This window comes from Phyllobates terribilis, unplaced genomic scaffold (assembly GCF_046119375.1).
Source record: "Phyllobates terribilis strain yellow unplaced genomic scaffold, ASM4611937v1 Scaffold_1__5_contigs__length_1240528914, whole genome shotgun sequence".
NCBI lineage: Eukaryota > Metazoa > Chordata > Amphibia > Anura > Dendrobatidae > Phyllobates > Phyllobates terribilis.
In genome coordinates, this window is record NW_027362761.1 from 253,106,161 (window position 1) to 253,123,585 (window position 17,425).

General features: G+C 41.6%; 1 protein-coding gene across 1 annotated transcript in view; it reads left to right on the forward strand.

Annotated features, from left to right (window-relative positions):
- POLE (DNA polymerase epsilon, catalytic subunit) overlaps nucleotides 1-17,425 on the forward strand; it is a 67,086-nt gene that overhangs the window by 39,403 nt on the left and 10,258 nt on the right. The window contains exons 22-32 of the mRNA XM_073671173.1: nucleotides 167-259; nucleotides 1,875-2,019; nucleotides 2,304-2,461; nucleotides 9,417-9,612; nucleotides 9,912-10,126; nucleotides 10,981-11,083; nucleotides 12,071-12,151; nucleotides 13,064-13,186; nucleotides 15,343-15,555; nucleotides 15,649-15,861; nucleotides 15,940-16,083. Of these exons, the coding sequence (XP_073527274.1) occupies nucleotides 167-259; nucleotides 1,875-2,019; nucleotides 2,304-2,461; nucleotides 9,417-9,612; nucleotides 9,912-10,126; nucleotides 10,981-11,083; nucleotides 12,071-12,151; nucleotides 13,064-13,186; nucleotides 15,343-15,555; nucleotides 15,649-15,861; nucleotides 15,940-16,083 (1,684 nt within the window). The remainder of the gene's footprint in view (nucleotides 1-166; nucleotides 260-1,874; nucleotides 2,020-2,303; nucleotides 2,462-9,416; nucleotides 9,613-9,911; nucleotides 10,127-10,980; nucleotides 11,084-12,070; nucleotides 12,152-13,063; nucleotides 13,187-15,342; nucleotides 15,556-15,648; nucleotides 15,862-15,939; nucleotides 16,084-17,425) is intronic.

Genomic DNA, 17,425 nt, shown 5'->3' on the forward strand with positions numbered 1-17,425 from the left:
ACAGCAGATAATAAGGGACACTATTTCTCGAAAAGTTAAAAATGAAGTATGTTTTGTCTTGTTTTGCTGCTAACTTGTATTCTTGATTTAGTCGTTTTTTATATATATATATATATATATATATAATATTAAAACATTTTGATTTTATTTTTATTATGTATATCAGGGCTCGATGGTATTCTATGGAGATGGCTGGAATTGTTTGTTACACAGGAGCCAACATTATCACTCAGGCAAGGGAGCTGGTTGAGCAGATAGGGTAAGTAAAACGGAAATGGGATTTTTTTCATTTTTTTTCTTTTAATATAGTGCACTTACTTTTTACAAAAAAAAAAGTTTTTTTTTTTCACACTTGGATCCTTTTTTGGATCCTTAGCATCTGAACGTATTTTTCATGATGTCGTATGATCACTGGGACCCCCACCAATCTCAAGAATGAGGTTCCCAAAGTCCCCTGTGTGGTGTGTGTGGAGCAGTAGTGCACCTCATTTGTGTCGATTGGGCTTGCAGTGATGATACCTTATCACCTATTGTGTGGATCAGTAATAAACCTACCATATTTTTCAGACTATATAAGAAGCACTTTTTTTCCTCCAAAATTTGGGGGGTTGGTGGGAGCGGCATCGGGGGATGAGCAGGGCACAGGAGGCAGGAGCCACCTGTTGCAGCCCACGCTGTGCCTGCTGCTAAAGAAAATTAATATTCACTGCTCCCCACGTCCATGGGCGTGGAGAGCAATGAATATTCATTTTCCTTAATAGCGCGCACACTGTAGCCGCAGTGCGGCTCCTGCTGTCGCTCTGCGGTCTGTGTGTCCGCTATTAAAGACCATGAATATACACTACAATCCACTCCCATGGGTTGTAGTGAATATTCATAGTCTTTAATAGCGGGTACACAGATCGCCAGCTGCAGCAGGAGCCGCGCTGCGGCTACAGTGTGCGCGCTAATGAGGAGAATGAATGGTCACTGCTCCCCACGCACATAATCCCGGCGTGGGGAGCAGTGACTATTCCGGCACAGCATCTCACACTGAGGGTGTCGGGAGGAGAGAGGAGGGGAGTATAATTGTTTATTGCGTGATGGGGATCAGGGGGTGCCAAGCACACCAAGATGGGGGGGGGGGGGGGGCACGCATAACAGGATGATTGGGGGGGGGGGGAGTGGGCTTGCATGCTTGGATGATGGGTGCTATGCATACCAGGATGAGGGGTGCCATGCATACCAGGATGGGGATCAAGGGGGGGCATGCATACCTGGATGAGGGGTGCCATGCATACCAGGATGGGGGATTGCGGTGCCATGCATATTAGGATGGGGGCCACATATAACAGGAAGGAGGGGGGCATATATACCAGGATGGGGGTATATTAGCAGAATTGGGGGACATTACCCCTATAACAGTGTCAGCAGCAGACCCCCTCCCCCTTAACAATGCATCATGACCACATTTTTTGCTTACGTTTTTTTTTTTCTATTTTCCTCTTCTAAAACCTAGGTGCGTCTTATAGTCTGAAAAATACGGTATTTGGTGAGAAAACTCTCAATTGCCTCCACCTCTCTCACATTAACATGCTACTGCTCAAATTATATGAAATCCTTTGTGTGTTACATTAATCAGGTACGGTGCCTTATCAGAACTGTGTACTTGAATCTCCCTGGGAATTCTCTTTGTAGGCCCTGCTCATATGTGGCAGAATTGGTGCAAATATTTCTGTAACTGCTTCACATGTATAGAAGTTGCTACTACCTGTATGAGAATTTCTACAAGCCTCATTCAGATAACAAATCTTTTTTTGACATACGGCCATTAGATATGTTGCATATTTGTGTTGCTATTCCAAACTTCGATAAAAGTATCTTTCTTTTGATAGGAGACCTCTGGAATTAGACACAGATGGAATATGGTGTGTTCTCCCAAATAGTTTTCCTGAGAACTTTGTAATCAAATCCAATAATTCAAAAAAGCCAAAAGTGACCATATCCTATCCAGGTGCCATGCTCAATATCTTGGTAAAGGTAAGAGATGAAACTAGCTGGAAAACAGTGATGTGTTGCTTGTTTTCACAACTGTGCCATACCTGTATGCTTTAATAGATAGATACAGATGTGTGTGTATGAATATGTGTGTCGCTCGCTCGCTCGCTCTCTCTCTCGCGAGAGAGAGAGATCTCTATTATATATATATAATCTCTATTGTAACCTAGTGCATTAAAGTTTGTGATATTGACCTCTGCGCTTCTTTACACCATATGCATAAAATATATCCTGCTGACTTTTTTTCTTGTTTTGCAATTCTCCAGGAAGGCTTCACTAATCATCAGTACCAGGAGCTTGTTGACCCAACAACACTAACATACGTAACCCGCTCTGAAAATAGTATCTTCTTTGAAGTGGATGGGCCATATCTTGCCATGATCCTTCCAGCATCTAAAGAAGAGGGAAAAAAGCTGAAAAAAAGGTTGATTTTGTTTGTGTGTGTTTTTAATATTTCTAATTTTCACTATTTTAAAATTGTACTCGGAGGGTACGACTTTACAAACCAAAGTACTTGTTCATTTAAACAAAATGATCAACACAGAAATGACCCAAGTTAATTAGCAAAGCAGTTGATTTTCTAGAATAAACTATTCCATAATTCCCAAAACATCTGGTGGTAGGTTACATCTGATTTAAAGGGAAGATGCTGCGATTTTTAATTTTGTATTAATAGTTATTGATTATGTAATCAATTATTTTTAATACAAAATTAAATGTACCACTTTATTAGTTTATTTTTATTGGCCACTGGAGGCTACTATTTTTATTTGGGGGATGTGTAAGAAGCTAAGCAGCATCTTACACACCTCCCTTACGGCAGCCCCTGGCCATAAGAAACAGGGTCGGTGTCGTCCTCCTATCTCTTACATTAGAGGCTGCTCCTCCTGCCTCTAGCTGCGACCTGGGCACGCTTCCTGGGCTGTCCGGGTCACAGCTGTGGGCAGAGATAGAGACCATCTTTGTGAAGCCCACAGTGTATGCTGTGGGCTTCATTTTCCCGCTGTCATCGCATGTACTGCTCAGTCAGTGCGTGCAATGACAGAAGCTGCTGGGGAGAGGAAGTGCCATGGAGCTGACGTCCCGGGTGAGGTGAGTATCTGGACGAGCGGTGATCATCACAGCCTGTCAGTATTACAGTACAGGCTGCAGATCACAGCTGACCTGGACCTGTTCAGGGCACAGCAGGGAGTTCATCCATCTGATATGCCCTGAACAGGATGTAGCTCTGCGTGGGAGCGCCTGGAAGGTAAGTACAAGAGTTTTTTCTTTTTTTCTATTTATTGAATATATGAAGCCATATACCAGGAGGAGGAGGAGGATGGGGGCGGGGCTATACACCAGGAGGAGGAGGATGATGATGGGGGGCCGTATACACCAGGAGGAGGAGGAGGATGGGGGGCCGTATACACCAGGAGGAGGAGCAGGATGGGGGGCAGTATATACATATAATATATATACCCATAGAAGTGGACGGAGCAGGGTCACACATTACTCCACTGCTCCCATAGAAGTGTATAGATATACCATACCATACCAAAGCTCGCACATTCAATAGGCAACCCTGGCACACCAACCTGACTAAAGAACTGCTACGGGCCTCCAGGATTGCTGAGCGGAGATGGAAAAGGTCCCACTCCAACGAGCACTTCATCGCATTAAAACAATCCCTCACTATTTTCAAGTCCACACTCACTGCTGCAAAACAAACCTACTTCTCATCTCTCATATCCTCCTTGTCTCACAACCCTAAACAGCTATTCAACACTTTCAATTCTCTCCTCCGCCCCCCCAGCGCCTACTCACTCTCCTCTCATCTCAGCTGAGGACTTTGCCTCATTCTTCAAGCAAAAGCTTTGTCTGATGTTGTCAGTCCCCACAGCCCCTCCTCATATCTACTCAACTTTCCTTCTCCAAACCCAACTTTTCCACCATTACAGAAGATCAAGTCTCCTCTTTACTCTCCAAATCACACCTCACCACCTGCGAACTTGACGAAATCCCATCCCACCTCATCCCTAACCTTACCACAGTCTTCATCCCAACCCTAACCCACCTCTTCAACCTGTCACTAACAACCGGTGTCTTCCCCTCATGTTTCAAACATGCCTCAATCACACCCATCCTCAAAAAGCCCTCCCTTGACCCATCCTCTCTGACTAGCTATCGCCCCATATCACTTCTCCCCTATGCCTCAAAACTACTGGAACATGTCCACCTTGAACTGTCCTCCCACCTCTCCTCATGTTCCCTCTTCGACCGCTTACAATCCTGGCTTCCGACCGCATCACTCCACTGAAACTAACCTGACTAAAGTCACCAACGACTTACTAACCTCCAAATTCAAGTGACACTACTCCGCCCTCCTCCTCCTGGACCTGTCATCTGCCTTCGACACAGTGGACCATTCCCTCTTACTACAGGCTCTCTCATCTCTTGGCATCACAGACTTGGCTCTGTATTGGATCTCTTCATACCTAACAGACCAGACATTCAACATCTACCACTCACTCACACACCACCTCCTTATCTCACCCCCTATGTGTCAGTGTCCCCCAAGGCTCAGTCCTAGGACCGCTGCTCTTCTCCATCTACACCTTTTGGCCTGGGATAACTCAGTCTCATGGCTTTCAGTATCACCTCTATACTGATGACACACAGATCTACCTCTCTGCACCCGATATCAACTCCTTGCTAACCAGAATCCTACAATATCTGTCCGCTATTTCATCATTCTTCTCTGGTAGATTTCTAAACCTTAACATGGATAAAACTGAGAATTCATCATCTTTCCCCCACCTCACTCAACCCCCACTCAGTGGCTGTTCACTCTCCCCAGTCCCACAAGCTCGCTGCCTCGGGGAAACCCTGGACTCTGATCTCTCCTTCAAACCACATATCCAAGCCCTTTCCACTCCCTGCCGACTTCAACTCCAAAAAATATCTCCCGCATCCGCACATTCCTCAGCAAAAACACTAGTGCATGTCCTTATCTCCCGCCTCGACTACTGCAACCACCTGCTCTGTGGCCTTCCTTCTAACACTCTCGCGCCCCTCCAATATATCCTAAACTCTGCTGCCTGACTAATCAACCTGTTCCCCCGCTATTCCCCGGCCTCTCGACTGTTAATCCCTTCACTGGCTCCCCATTGCCCAGAGACTACAGTTAAAGACCCTAACCATGGCATACAAAGCCATCCACAACCTGTCTCCTCCATACATCTGTGGCCTAGTCTCCGGTACTTGCGTGTAGGTAACGTCGGATCCTCATAAGATCTCCTTCTCTACTCCCCTCTTATCTCCTCTTCCCACAATCGCATACAAGCTTTCTCCCATGCATCCCCCCTACTCTGGAACTCTCTACCCCAACATATCAGACTCTCACCTACCGTGGAAATCTTCAAAAGGAACCTGAAGACCCACTTCTTCCGACAATCCTACAACCTGCAGTAACCACCGCTCCACCATACCGCTGCACAACCAGCTGTACCCTCACCTACTGTATCCTCACCCATCCCTTGTAGATTGTGAGCCCTCGTGGGCAGGGTCCTTGCTCCTCCTGTACCAGTCGCTGACTCGTTTTAAGATTATTGTACTTGCTTGCTATGTATACCCCTTTTTCACATGTAAAGAACAATGGAATAAATGGCGCTATAATAAATAGTCACGCATTACACCACTGCTCTTATAGAAATGTGTGACTCTGCTCCATACATTAGCTACTGTGTATCTAATCTAATCCCATAATGTGATACACTACACTTAGCCCTGTATCTAATTCCAGTGTGTGCTACTCCTAAGCGTATCTAATTGTACACATGATACACTCCACATATCTAACCCCAGTTTATGACACAGCGAGCAGCACCAATTATCAGTATCGGAGCTGCCAGCTGTCGTCTGTCACACTGTACTTGTCAGTATCACTGGCAGTCCCCAACAAAATGTGCGATACTCCCCAGACTTGTTTATCTAATCCCATCGTCCTATGCGATACTCCCCATCGGCCTCCATACGGTAGAATGCACTCCCCATCTGCCTCCAATACAGTATAATGCACTCCCCATCGGGAGTATCTGCGTATCTTATGATGTAGCGAGCAGCACCATCTAACAGAATCAGTGCTGCCGGCCGTCCTCGGTGACACTGTAATTGTCAGTATCACTGTGGCAGTCACGAACAAAATGGATCCTAAACTTCATCCTCTTATCCTTTTGCAAACACCCAGAAGGGGAAGAGAGGAGCGACCTCAAACATATGTGAGCAGATCCCGCCCACATTTACTGCAGTCGTAATGTTAGCTAGTTGTACACTAGGTTTTCATGGTAAATTTCAGCTGCTGCTCCCCCTAGTGTTTAAAAGTGGAAATACAAAACCTTTTTCAATTATTTTTCATATTTTACTTCATTAAAAACAAATGATAATATTTTTTAAAAAAATTAAAACATTAGTACTTTAAATTTTTTCAGTTGTTGAAATTTTTTTTTTTTCTTGATGGCACCTTCCCTTTAACCCCTTTACAACCCAATTGGTTTGCACGTTAATGACCAGGCCAATTTTTACAATTCTGACCACTGTCACTTTATGAGGTAATTACTCTGGAACACTTCAACGGATCCCCCTGATTCTGAGAGTTTTTTCGTGACATATTGTACTTCATGATTGTGGTAAAATTTCTTCGATATCACTTGCATTTATTTGTGTAAAAAAACAGAAATTTGGCGAAAATGTAGAAAATTTTGCAATTTTCAAAATTTGAATTTTTATGCCCTTAAATCAGAGAGATATGTCACACAAAATGGTTAATAAAGAACATTTCCCACATGTTTACTTTACATCAGCACAATTTTGGAACCAAAATTTTTTTTTGTTATGGAGCTATAAGGGTTAAAAGTTCACCAGCGATTTCTCATTTTTCCAACAAAATTTACAAAACCATTTTTTTAGGGACCACATCATATTTAAAGGCACTTTGAGGGGTCTTTATGACAGAAAATACCCAAAAGTGACACCATTCTAAAAACTGCACCCCTCAAGGTGCTCAAAACCACATTCAAGAACTTTATTAACCCTTCAGGTGCTTCACAGGAATTTTTGGAATGTGGAAGAAAAAAATGAACATTTAACTTTTTTCACAAAATTTTCACAATTTTTTTTTTTTTTTTCCGCAGGGGTAACAGGAAAAAATGGACCCCAAAATTTGTTGTGCAATTTCCCCCTGGGCACGCAGATACCCCATATGTGGGGAAAAACCACTGTTTGGGCGCACGGCAGGGCTCAGAAGGGAAGGAGCGCCATTTGAATTTTCGATTGTAAAATTAGCTTGAATAATTAGCGGACGCCATGTTGCGTTTGGAGAGCCCCTGTGTGCCTAAACAGTGGAAACCCCCCACAAGTGACCCCATTTTGGAAACTAGACCCCTCAAGGATTTTATCAAGGGGTATAGTGAACATTTTGAACCCAGAGGTACGACAGAGAATTTGATAACATTAGGTCATCCTATTGAATAAGTTGTCATTAGTCTTGAGCGCAAGTGCTCGCTACTTGAGTTTGCATCGGGTACTCCGGTATGCACCATGTACTGCGTGTGCTCGAGTGACATGCTCGAGTCCCTGCCCCGCATGTTTCACTATTATTAGACACCCAAAAAAAAACATGCAGGGATCGCTCGTGCATGGCAGGCAATCCCCACAACGTTTTTTTGGCCTTGAAGCATATGGGGCGGAGACTCGAGCATGTCACTCAAATACCCACGATACTCAATGCATACCAGAGCACCCGATGCAAACTCAAGTAGCGAGGACTTGCTCAACACTAGTCGCCATATCGTCATCTTTTTTTCTTACTTTTGAAAAAATCCCAACCCCATCACAACCCTAACCCGAGAGTTTATTTTTTACGCCGTTCCTCGTGCGGTATAAGTGATGAGATTACTTTATTCTTCGGGTCAGTGCGATTACAGTGATACCAGAATCATATCGGGTTTTTATGATTGACAGCTGTCACACACTAAAAGACGCATTTTTTGTAAAGAAAAAAAAAAAAAATCTATAATTTTTTTTTTTGGGCAGACAGAGTCATGTGATGGCTTGTTTTTTGCGGGATGACTTGACGTTGTTATTGGTGCCATTTTCAGGCACGTGACATTTTTTGATCGCTTTCTATTACGATTTTTGGGAGGCAGAATAAACAAAAAACAACAATTCAGGAATTGTTTTTTTTTTATTCTGTTCCGCGTGTGGTAAAATTGATAAGGTAGCTTTATTCTTTGGGTCAGTACGTTTACAACGGTACCACATTTATATTGTTTTTCTATGTTTTGGCGCTTTTACACAATAAAAGCTATTTTATAGAAAAAATTATTTTTTTGCATTGCTTTACTCTGAGAGCTATAACTTTTTGATTTTTCGGATGATGGAGCTGTATGGCGGCTTGTTTTTTGCGGGACAAGATGACGTGTTCAGCGGTACCATTTTTATTTATATTCGTCATTTTGATCGCGTGTTATTCCATTTTTTGTTTGGCTGTATGATGATAAAGCATTGTTTTTTGCTTTGTTTTTTATTTATTTTTTTTACCGTGTTCACTGAAGGGGTTAACTAGTGGGACAGTTTTATAGGTCAGATCGTTCCGGATGCGGCGATACCAAATATGTGTACTTTTATTGTTTGTTTGCTTTTTTTCATAATAATATTTATTGATGGGTACATTATATTTTTATTTTTGGTGGATTATTTTTTTTAAGTATTTTTACAATTTTTTTTTTTTTTTTTTTTTTTTTTTCACTTTCTGACAGTTTTTACACTTTTTTACTTTGTCCCACTCTGGGACTTTAACTTTTTTTATTCTGATCGCCTGCACAGCATAGGGATGGAGCACCATCCCTGTGCTATGCAGGCAGTCAGCGCTGCACAGTGAGAACATTGTGTGGTCGTGCACTGCGCATGACCAAACAATGTTCCTGCTGCCTGGTGACCCGGATGTTATCATGACTACATCGGGTTGTCATGGCAACACCCGGGAAGCCGCGGCAGACAGCGCTGGTGGCCGGAAGAGGAGGTGAGTATACCGATCACCTCCCCTTGCCACCGCAATTCGATCGCAGCATTGCGGGGGTTAATGTGCCGGGAGCGGTGCAGGACCGCTCCCTGCACATAGTACCGGGTGTCAGCTGATTGTCACAGCCTGTGTGCGTGCGCGATCGCGATGACATACTAATACGGGTCAGGCTCTTAAAGCCCAGGGCACTGACGCGTATTAATACGTCATGGACTGTAAAGGGCTTAAGATCGCTGCAGGGCTGTAAGTAATGTCCACCACTAGCATTCTTGGTGCGCTTGTCTTGTACGTGTCGTCTTATAATTTTCCACCGCCATAGGTACGCCGTATTTAATGAAGATGGTTCCCTTGCTGAGCTTAAAGGGTTTGAAGTAAAGAGAAGAGGGGAATTGCAGCTGATCAAGATATTCCAGTCCTCTGTGTTTGAGGCTTTCCTGAAGGGGAGCACATTGGAGGAGGTCTATGCTTCTGTCGCCAAGGTGGCAGATTACTGGCTGGATGTGCTTTACAGCAAGGTGAGTGCGCTAAAGTTGTGTAGCATTGTTCTATTGCATCACAGATTTATAAAATATTTAAATCAATTGAGTTTGATATTTAGCCGTCAGCACCAGGGATACTAGAAATTAACTTTTCCCTGTTGGCCCCATATTAATTTCTCAATTCCATTATCAGATTGTAAATGTGCTGCTGAATTTATGCATGCGTATACATTATCTGATATAGTTTCTACTCTAGCAGCTCGGTTTATCATGTGCAATATTTTCCATGCATTGTCATCTTTTCTGTACTTTTTACAACCTTTTTTTCTGTTCAGGCTGCCAATATGCCAGATTCAGAGCTGTTTGAATTGATCTCTGAAAATCGTTCCATGTCTCGACGACTTGAAGATTATGGGGAGCAAAAATCTACATCTATTAGTACTGCTAAACGCCTCGCTGAGTTTCTGGGTGATCAGATGGTTAAGGATGCTGGACTTAGTTGCCGATATGTCATTTCTCGCAAGCCTGAGGGATCTCCTGTTACTGAAAGGTGTGAGCAAAAGAGAAAAAATAACTAAAAATAAACATTAAGAGCAGTCCCATTGATATGTTTTTTCCCATTTTCTGATATCTAGACCAGGTGTGTGTTAAAAAAATACAGTAAAATAGCATATTTTAAAATGTAATATTGAATAGCGCACCTGCAAAGCGTTTTGGTTTGTGATTTATTTATTTTTTTAGGGCCAGCATGCTCTCGGTTTGGAGTTGCCTTATGTTTTTTACCATCAGCCTTTTAGTAGAACTTAAAAACAACGCAAGAAAAATTTAAGAAAAATGCTCCTTTTTTCTACTAATTTTAATGCAATAGGTTGGAATATGGCGGTAATTTGTGTATGTGTTTCTTTGAAGCATGTGTATTACACACATATAGCTTTACATTATGTACACTCTCTGCAGCGTACACGTATACATAACACTGCTGAATGCAGAGTACATGCATACTCGGCCCTGCTGTATATACACATCTGCACACTGTACATTATCACATTTTGCAGTGCCTTCCAGGCATCACATGACCTAAAAGATCCTTCAGCTATGCAGGTTCTGGAAGCTTTCTTTCCTGCCCTGTACTGATCAGACAGATCAGTGTTGGGCAGGAGAAGAGAGTACAGTTCCCTAAGTAATTGAGTAGACTGCTGTGTCAGCAGTCTTCTGGAAGCTGCACATACTTTTTAGCAAGATTTTTTTGCTGAAAAGTGTGTCTTATGATAAAAAAAAATTACATTAACTTGATTCCAATCTTTAGTAGAAATGTTTTTAACTGCAGCCTGTGACCCTCTGAAATCTGAGTTTGTGTTAGTCCTGTTTCAATGTTTTTTTTTTTTTTTTTCATTTTCATTTTAGAGCTATTCCTCTGGCAATATTTCAGGCAGAGTTAGGAGTAAAGCGACATTATCTACGCAAATGGCTGAAAAACCCATCTCTACAGGATTTAGATATACGCTCGGTTAGTTAAATGTCTGTCTCTTCTTTTTTATTTGTAAAATTGTCACTACTGCTTTTGTGTGTGTATATGTGTGTATGTATATATATATGTATATGTGTGTATATATATATATATATATATATATATATATATATATATATATATATATATATATATATATATATATATATAATATGTGTGTGTGTGTATATATGTGTGTGTGTGTGTGTGTGTATATATATATATAATATGTGTGTGTGTGTGTGTGTGTGTGTGTGTATATATATTATATAATATTTTTTATATACAGGGTGGTCCAAAAGTAGGTGGACAGAAAGTGTAATAAGGTTATGAAGGGGGAGATTTATCAAACACTAGATTGCAGCCGTCTAATTTCCAATTCCACAGAGGCTCTTCTGGGGACTTTTTTGGACTCTGAACAAATATTTCAACAACAAATTGTTTATTATCTTCTGTACAGACTGTTTTGGGTCGAGCAGTTTTTGGAGCATTAAGGATTGAGCCAGTGGCATTGAATTTGTCAGGAATGCAGTAAATGGTTTGTCTCTTTGGGGCTTGAGTACCAAATGTTTCAACCCAATTTGCTCTAACTGTTTCAGCATTTTGAGATTTCCAATATTCTGTTAAAATCCATTTTCTTCTGTATTTAAATTATTTGCCATTATGTGTTATCTGAATTATCTTAGCAACCAGATTCCACCTTTCATTTTCCAAAGAGTCTGTGAGGAATGAAAAGTGGAATCTGATTGGTTGCTAAAGGCAACTGAGCCAGTTTCACTTTACACCATGTTTGATAAATCTCCCCCTTCATAACCTTATTACACTTTCTGTCCACCTACTTTTGGACGACCACCCTGTGTGTATATGTATGTGTGTGTAATATATATATATATATATATATATATATATATATATTAAATATTTTTTTTTGTTTAGACCTAGTGAGTTATTTATCGTGGTGTTTTTATTTATTTTTTCTTCTTTCAGATTCTAGATTGGGATTACTACATAGAGCGTCTGGGTAGTGCTATTCAAAAAATCATTACAATTCCTGCAGCATTACAACAGGTATGAACCAGTGGTGTAACTAGAGTTCGATGGGCCGCGGTGAAAAATTTTGGATCTGCCACACCCCCTCGCCCCTGCATGTTGGTCAGATGTATGGGCCCTTGTAGCGTTATTAATGCTATAAGCCCATACGTGTGTCCCCACCCACCCCCCTTCCTGATTTATGTAGTAATGTCCTCCATCCTGTACTAATGTCGTCGTCCCCCCTATCTGGGGCCTCTTCCTGGTATACATGGCCCCCCATCCTGGGCCTCTTCCTGGTATATATGTCCCCCTATCCTGCTGATGTACCGCATGAAACAAAACGATTCTGCTCACTTTCCCACGCCATGCGGTGTCCTCTTTAGACATCTGACTTCAACATTCAAGTGAGGGGCACCACATGATGTCATTGCCATACGCAGCCACTGACTTGCATGTTGACATCATCTGCCAACCCCTCTGATTGGTTCGGCAGCTTGTATTGCGGTGCAGGGACCCGGCGAGTGTTTGCGCCACAATGCAGGTGAATAAGCCCCCTCAGACGCACATCCAGCTGAAATATAGGCTGGCGTCGGCGGGCTCCCTCTCACACGGGCCCGGTCGTTACGCCCTTGAAAATGGAATTTTAACCAAGCCTAAAAAGCAAAATGCAATTATGTTCTGAGCATAATGTTCTCTCTAAAACTCAGCTGACGCTGTCCCCTTGTATTTGTGAGGCTTATTATGGCTCGGGTTATGTAGCTCCGAGGATCATCTACTTGGCACATTTGTATTTACCATACAGAAATTGGTCTTTATGGATTGTCAGCATTGGATGTAAACAAGAATTTAGTTACAAGTTGAATAACTTTTCAATCTATTAGATTTTGGCTTTTTATAATATTGACGCATGTGTTTAGATTTTATAAAAAATGATATCGTGTGTTTTAGGTGAAGAATCCAGTTCCCCGGGTAAGACACCCAGATTGGCTCCATAAGAAGTTGCTCGAGAAGAATGACGTCTACAAGCAAAAAAGAATTAATGAGCTCTTCACTAGTGCAGGGAAAAAGCAAGTGCGTATTTGGTCCTGGTCTAAAATCAGGGCTGAGCATATTGGGACGTTCTAGAACTGCTGTTCTTGTATGTATTTTGTTCATACCTTTCTGCTCACTCTTGGATGATTTCTCTTATGTCCAGATGGTGGCGCTGTTTGATTTGCCTATGCAGCAGAATAAACATTATGGTTACAGCTCATCATTAAAAATAAAATAATAGTTTTTTTTTTTTCTTATCTTCTGTTCCGAAAGAGGCCTATATTTTACTGGAAAGTGTAACTAATCCATACTTCTAAGTGGTAAATGCTTGACTAACAATCAGCGCTGTGGCCGGATATAGTTCATTAATAATTAGTTATTTACTAGCTGCGCTGTTGCTTTTCTTCCTATTTTAGTGTTCTGTTAATTGTTGATAATTGCACGTTGTGCGGTATGTAAGCAGAAATTTCTAGGATTCATCAGGCTTTATATGATGAATTTCTGCTCTGAGGAAACAAAAGGTTAATGCAAAAGTAAATTTACAACCTACTTATGTCCCTTACAAAAGCAAGTGTGGATCCGAGATTTCCTGCAGAGCCAAGACGTAAGAGAATGAAAAATGCCTATTAAAAGGGTTAAATGAGATTACAAAGGTTCTGTGACTATGAATCCTCTGACGTTAATAGTTAGCAGTTTCCCAGAGAAGATCTTTTTAATATGCTGCAAATTTTCGATACATTACTAGTCACTCGTTCAGCTCCTTGACTATGAATGTCTGTATGCACGTGTTATTGTCCTGTATACTAATCTGAATTGTGTCTGAATGTTCGATATTTCGGAAATGATAGTGCCTTTGTCATACTATATGACTAAATCTCCTTAGTGTCCTGTAAACTTAGTGTGGGAAATCTGTGAATATAACTGGAGAGTCAAGCTATTGGGTACAGCTCTTAGAAGAACGATGAGACCCCTTTGTTTCAGCCGTCTTGGTATTCCCAGACACCACCATCTCCAGATGTTTGGATCTGCATACCCATCAAGCCTCTATTACTATGTATATAGGAGCCAAATTGCCAGGAATTTCCAACTGGCATCTTGGACTATTTCTAAATGGCCACAAATATAAAATGGCACATTGATTTTTGGTTATTGGACTGACACCTAGAATTTTCCAGATTTTTATACAGTCCTAGATGAAATGGCGGCTAACTTGGGGTGCTATTGAAGAATAATGTTAAATAGGAGCGTTTAATACTTTAATCATTGAACCATTTCAGTAGGTAACAGCTTTACTGTATGTGCGTTACAATAGTCTCCTGTAGCCCTATGTCATTTTCGTTATTTAATTGAAATAGCTATCCGTAAGTTATGTTTACACCAGGGGTCTCAAATTAAAATGAGGCCCGGAGCCACTTAAAAAAAGAAAAAAAATCCTGTTGGCATTCAAGCCCTTCTGTAAATCTAGACTGCTGGGGCTATATTGCCACGACATAGACAAAGTTCCCCACACTGCATGCCGGAATACATATGTGCACCACACTATTAATATAGCAGTAACCACTGTACATCCCACCATACAAAATATGAATTGGTAATCCAGCACTGTGCCGCTGTCCTATTCCTCCAATTCATTACAATTACATGTCCTCTCTCTCACCCCCCCACTCGCCAATTCATTATATTTACACGTCCTCTCAGCCACCCCTTACCAAGTTCATTACAAATGCATGTTCTTTCTACCACCCGCTCTCAATTCTTTACAATTACATGTCCTCTTTCCCCACCTCTTACATGAGAATTAAATATCCACCCCAATTCATTACAATTACATGTCCTCTCAGCCACCCCTTACCAAATTCATTACAAACACGTGTCCTTTCTACCACCCCCCTCAGTTCTTTACGATTACATGTCCTCTCTCGCACCTCTTGCCAAATTCATGACAATTAAACATCCCCCCCCCCATTCATTATAATTACATGTCTTCTCCACCCAACAATGCTTGCAGCCAATGGTGTTGCAAAAAGACTACAGTGCGTCTTGCCCAAGTGTTGGCCCAGTTTGTCTCATTATAATCCGTCCCTGGCTGTGGGGCATAAAAAATGACATTTTGGGCCCCATGTTTGAGACCCCCTAGTTAGACACTAAGAACATAGCGTCTTGCAATAGTTAAATATGTTTTGTATATTTTCTAGGTTACTGCTCAACTGCAGCAGTCCGATCCGTCCCAAACTGCAGATATTGAGGACTTTGGAGTAAAGAAACATCTGCAGCCCGCTATTCCCATAAGCACGAAGAGAAAACGTGTACTGACAGCAGAGGAAAGCCAAGGTGACTCCCAAGATGTAGCACTTACACAGTCTTGGAGAGAGGTCTTGGGTCCGCCACCTCCTCTGGGCACCACAAGGGTGAGTTTGGCTTTCTATTGAGTTCTGGCTGCAGTTAGGTTCCATTCTTGTTACCTGTATATCTTCATTGTTTTTGCATTTATCCTTTTGTAGGAAGAGAGACTTCTCTGGTTGCGTTATCATAAGAAAAAGTGGGAGATACAGGCACGTCAGCGCAAAGAACGACAGAAGAAACGGAGATTAGATGATGGAGATGTAGCCCCTGGAGCAGGAGGTGTCGTCCGTGAAACCCAAGCAGCTGGGTTAGGCAGTTTCCTGCGTCGAACGGCTCGCAGCATCCTCGACATGCCCTGGCAGATTGTGCAGGTTTGGCTTTATCTTTAAAAAAAAAAAGTGTGCAACAAGACCTATAAGTAGTTCATTAAGTGCTTTTAATGTTTACAGATTGGGGAAAGCAGCCAGCCTGGCATCTTCCGCCTGTGGGCAGTAATTGGCAGCGATTTGCATTGCATTAAGCTAAACATTCCTCGACTTTTCTATGTCAACCAGAGAGTGCCCAAAACAGAGGAAGGAGTGGTGTACAAAAAGGTGAGGGCTATCCTGCTGCCATAAACATGTGGTCTACTGTCCCGCCGCCTTATATTTTCAGATTAATGGGCTGCCTGATCCAGCTTGGATAGTTGCACGCAGCCGGGAATAGATCCTCAGAAGATAAATAGCTGTTCAAAGTGCTTGTCCCAGACTATTTTATTTTCATGCTCTGAGCCTAAAAATCACAGGCTGACCGAGGCAACTACCTGTTCTACCTGGCGCCGGCTCAGAGCAATGACTGACTGGGGCCGAAGACAGTTGCTGCTATGTCGACGTGACGTCAACGAAAGCAGGGGAATCGCCAGCAGGAGCGGTCTGTTACCAATCTGTGCCGGCAGAGATCGGCAACGGGCACCACAGGCAGGTTGTCAGGGGGTGATTCAAGTTTTTATATACATATTTTTTTAAAAACATTATTTTTTTTGCTTGCTCTAAATTCTACTGCCACAGACGCATGCTGAGCTGATGTTTTTTAGCCATACCATTTTGGGGGTAGATGCAAGGTTTTGATGGCCTGTTATTGGATTTTTTTGTGCTGTTGCATGGCCCAAAACACATATTTGTGGCGTTTTTTATATATATATTTTTTTTTTCTCGTTACGCCATTTACCAATCGGATTAATTTGTTTTATGTCTTGATAGATTGGACTTCTTGTACTTCTTACTTTTTTTTTATTTCTTAATATTTAATAAGGGGGAAAGGGGGTGACTTGAACTTTTTTTTTTATAATTTATGTTTTTCATATTGGTTTTAAAAGTTTTTTTTTTTTTTTTTTTTTTTTATATACTTTTTTATTGTATTTATTATTCTCCTTAGCGGACTGCAATCATCTGATCGCTTGTGCAAAATACAGCAATTCTACAGTATTGCTGTGTGTGTATATATAGTAAAAATCATAGTAACTAATTATCCGCTGGCAAAGATGCGGACTCCATTCCTGAGTCAGCATCAGGGAATGGGTCCTAACATATGATGTACCACTAGATCATTTGTCAGGAAGGAGTTAAATCTGGTTTTATATTGTTTTTTTTGTTTTTTTTAAAGTTTTAATTTTCCTTATATCACAATCTGTATTATAAAATATAGTAAACTTGCACTTTTTGCACTGGCCACTGTGGCTATTCGAGGTTATCGTCCTGTTTCGGGAAACAACATATGTACATTGAGCACAATAAACCGACTGTGCCACTATATTTTTTATTGAAGCATATAATAAGCTTGTGCAAAGGTCAGTGTGAAAGTAGAGCAAACAGAGTGAGCACTGACTACCCTGTTGTGAATGGTGGCTCCTGTGTCACCAGCTGTGTATAGAGGTGTTATCAGTCATTGTAATCCTGC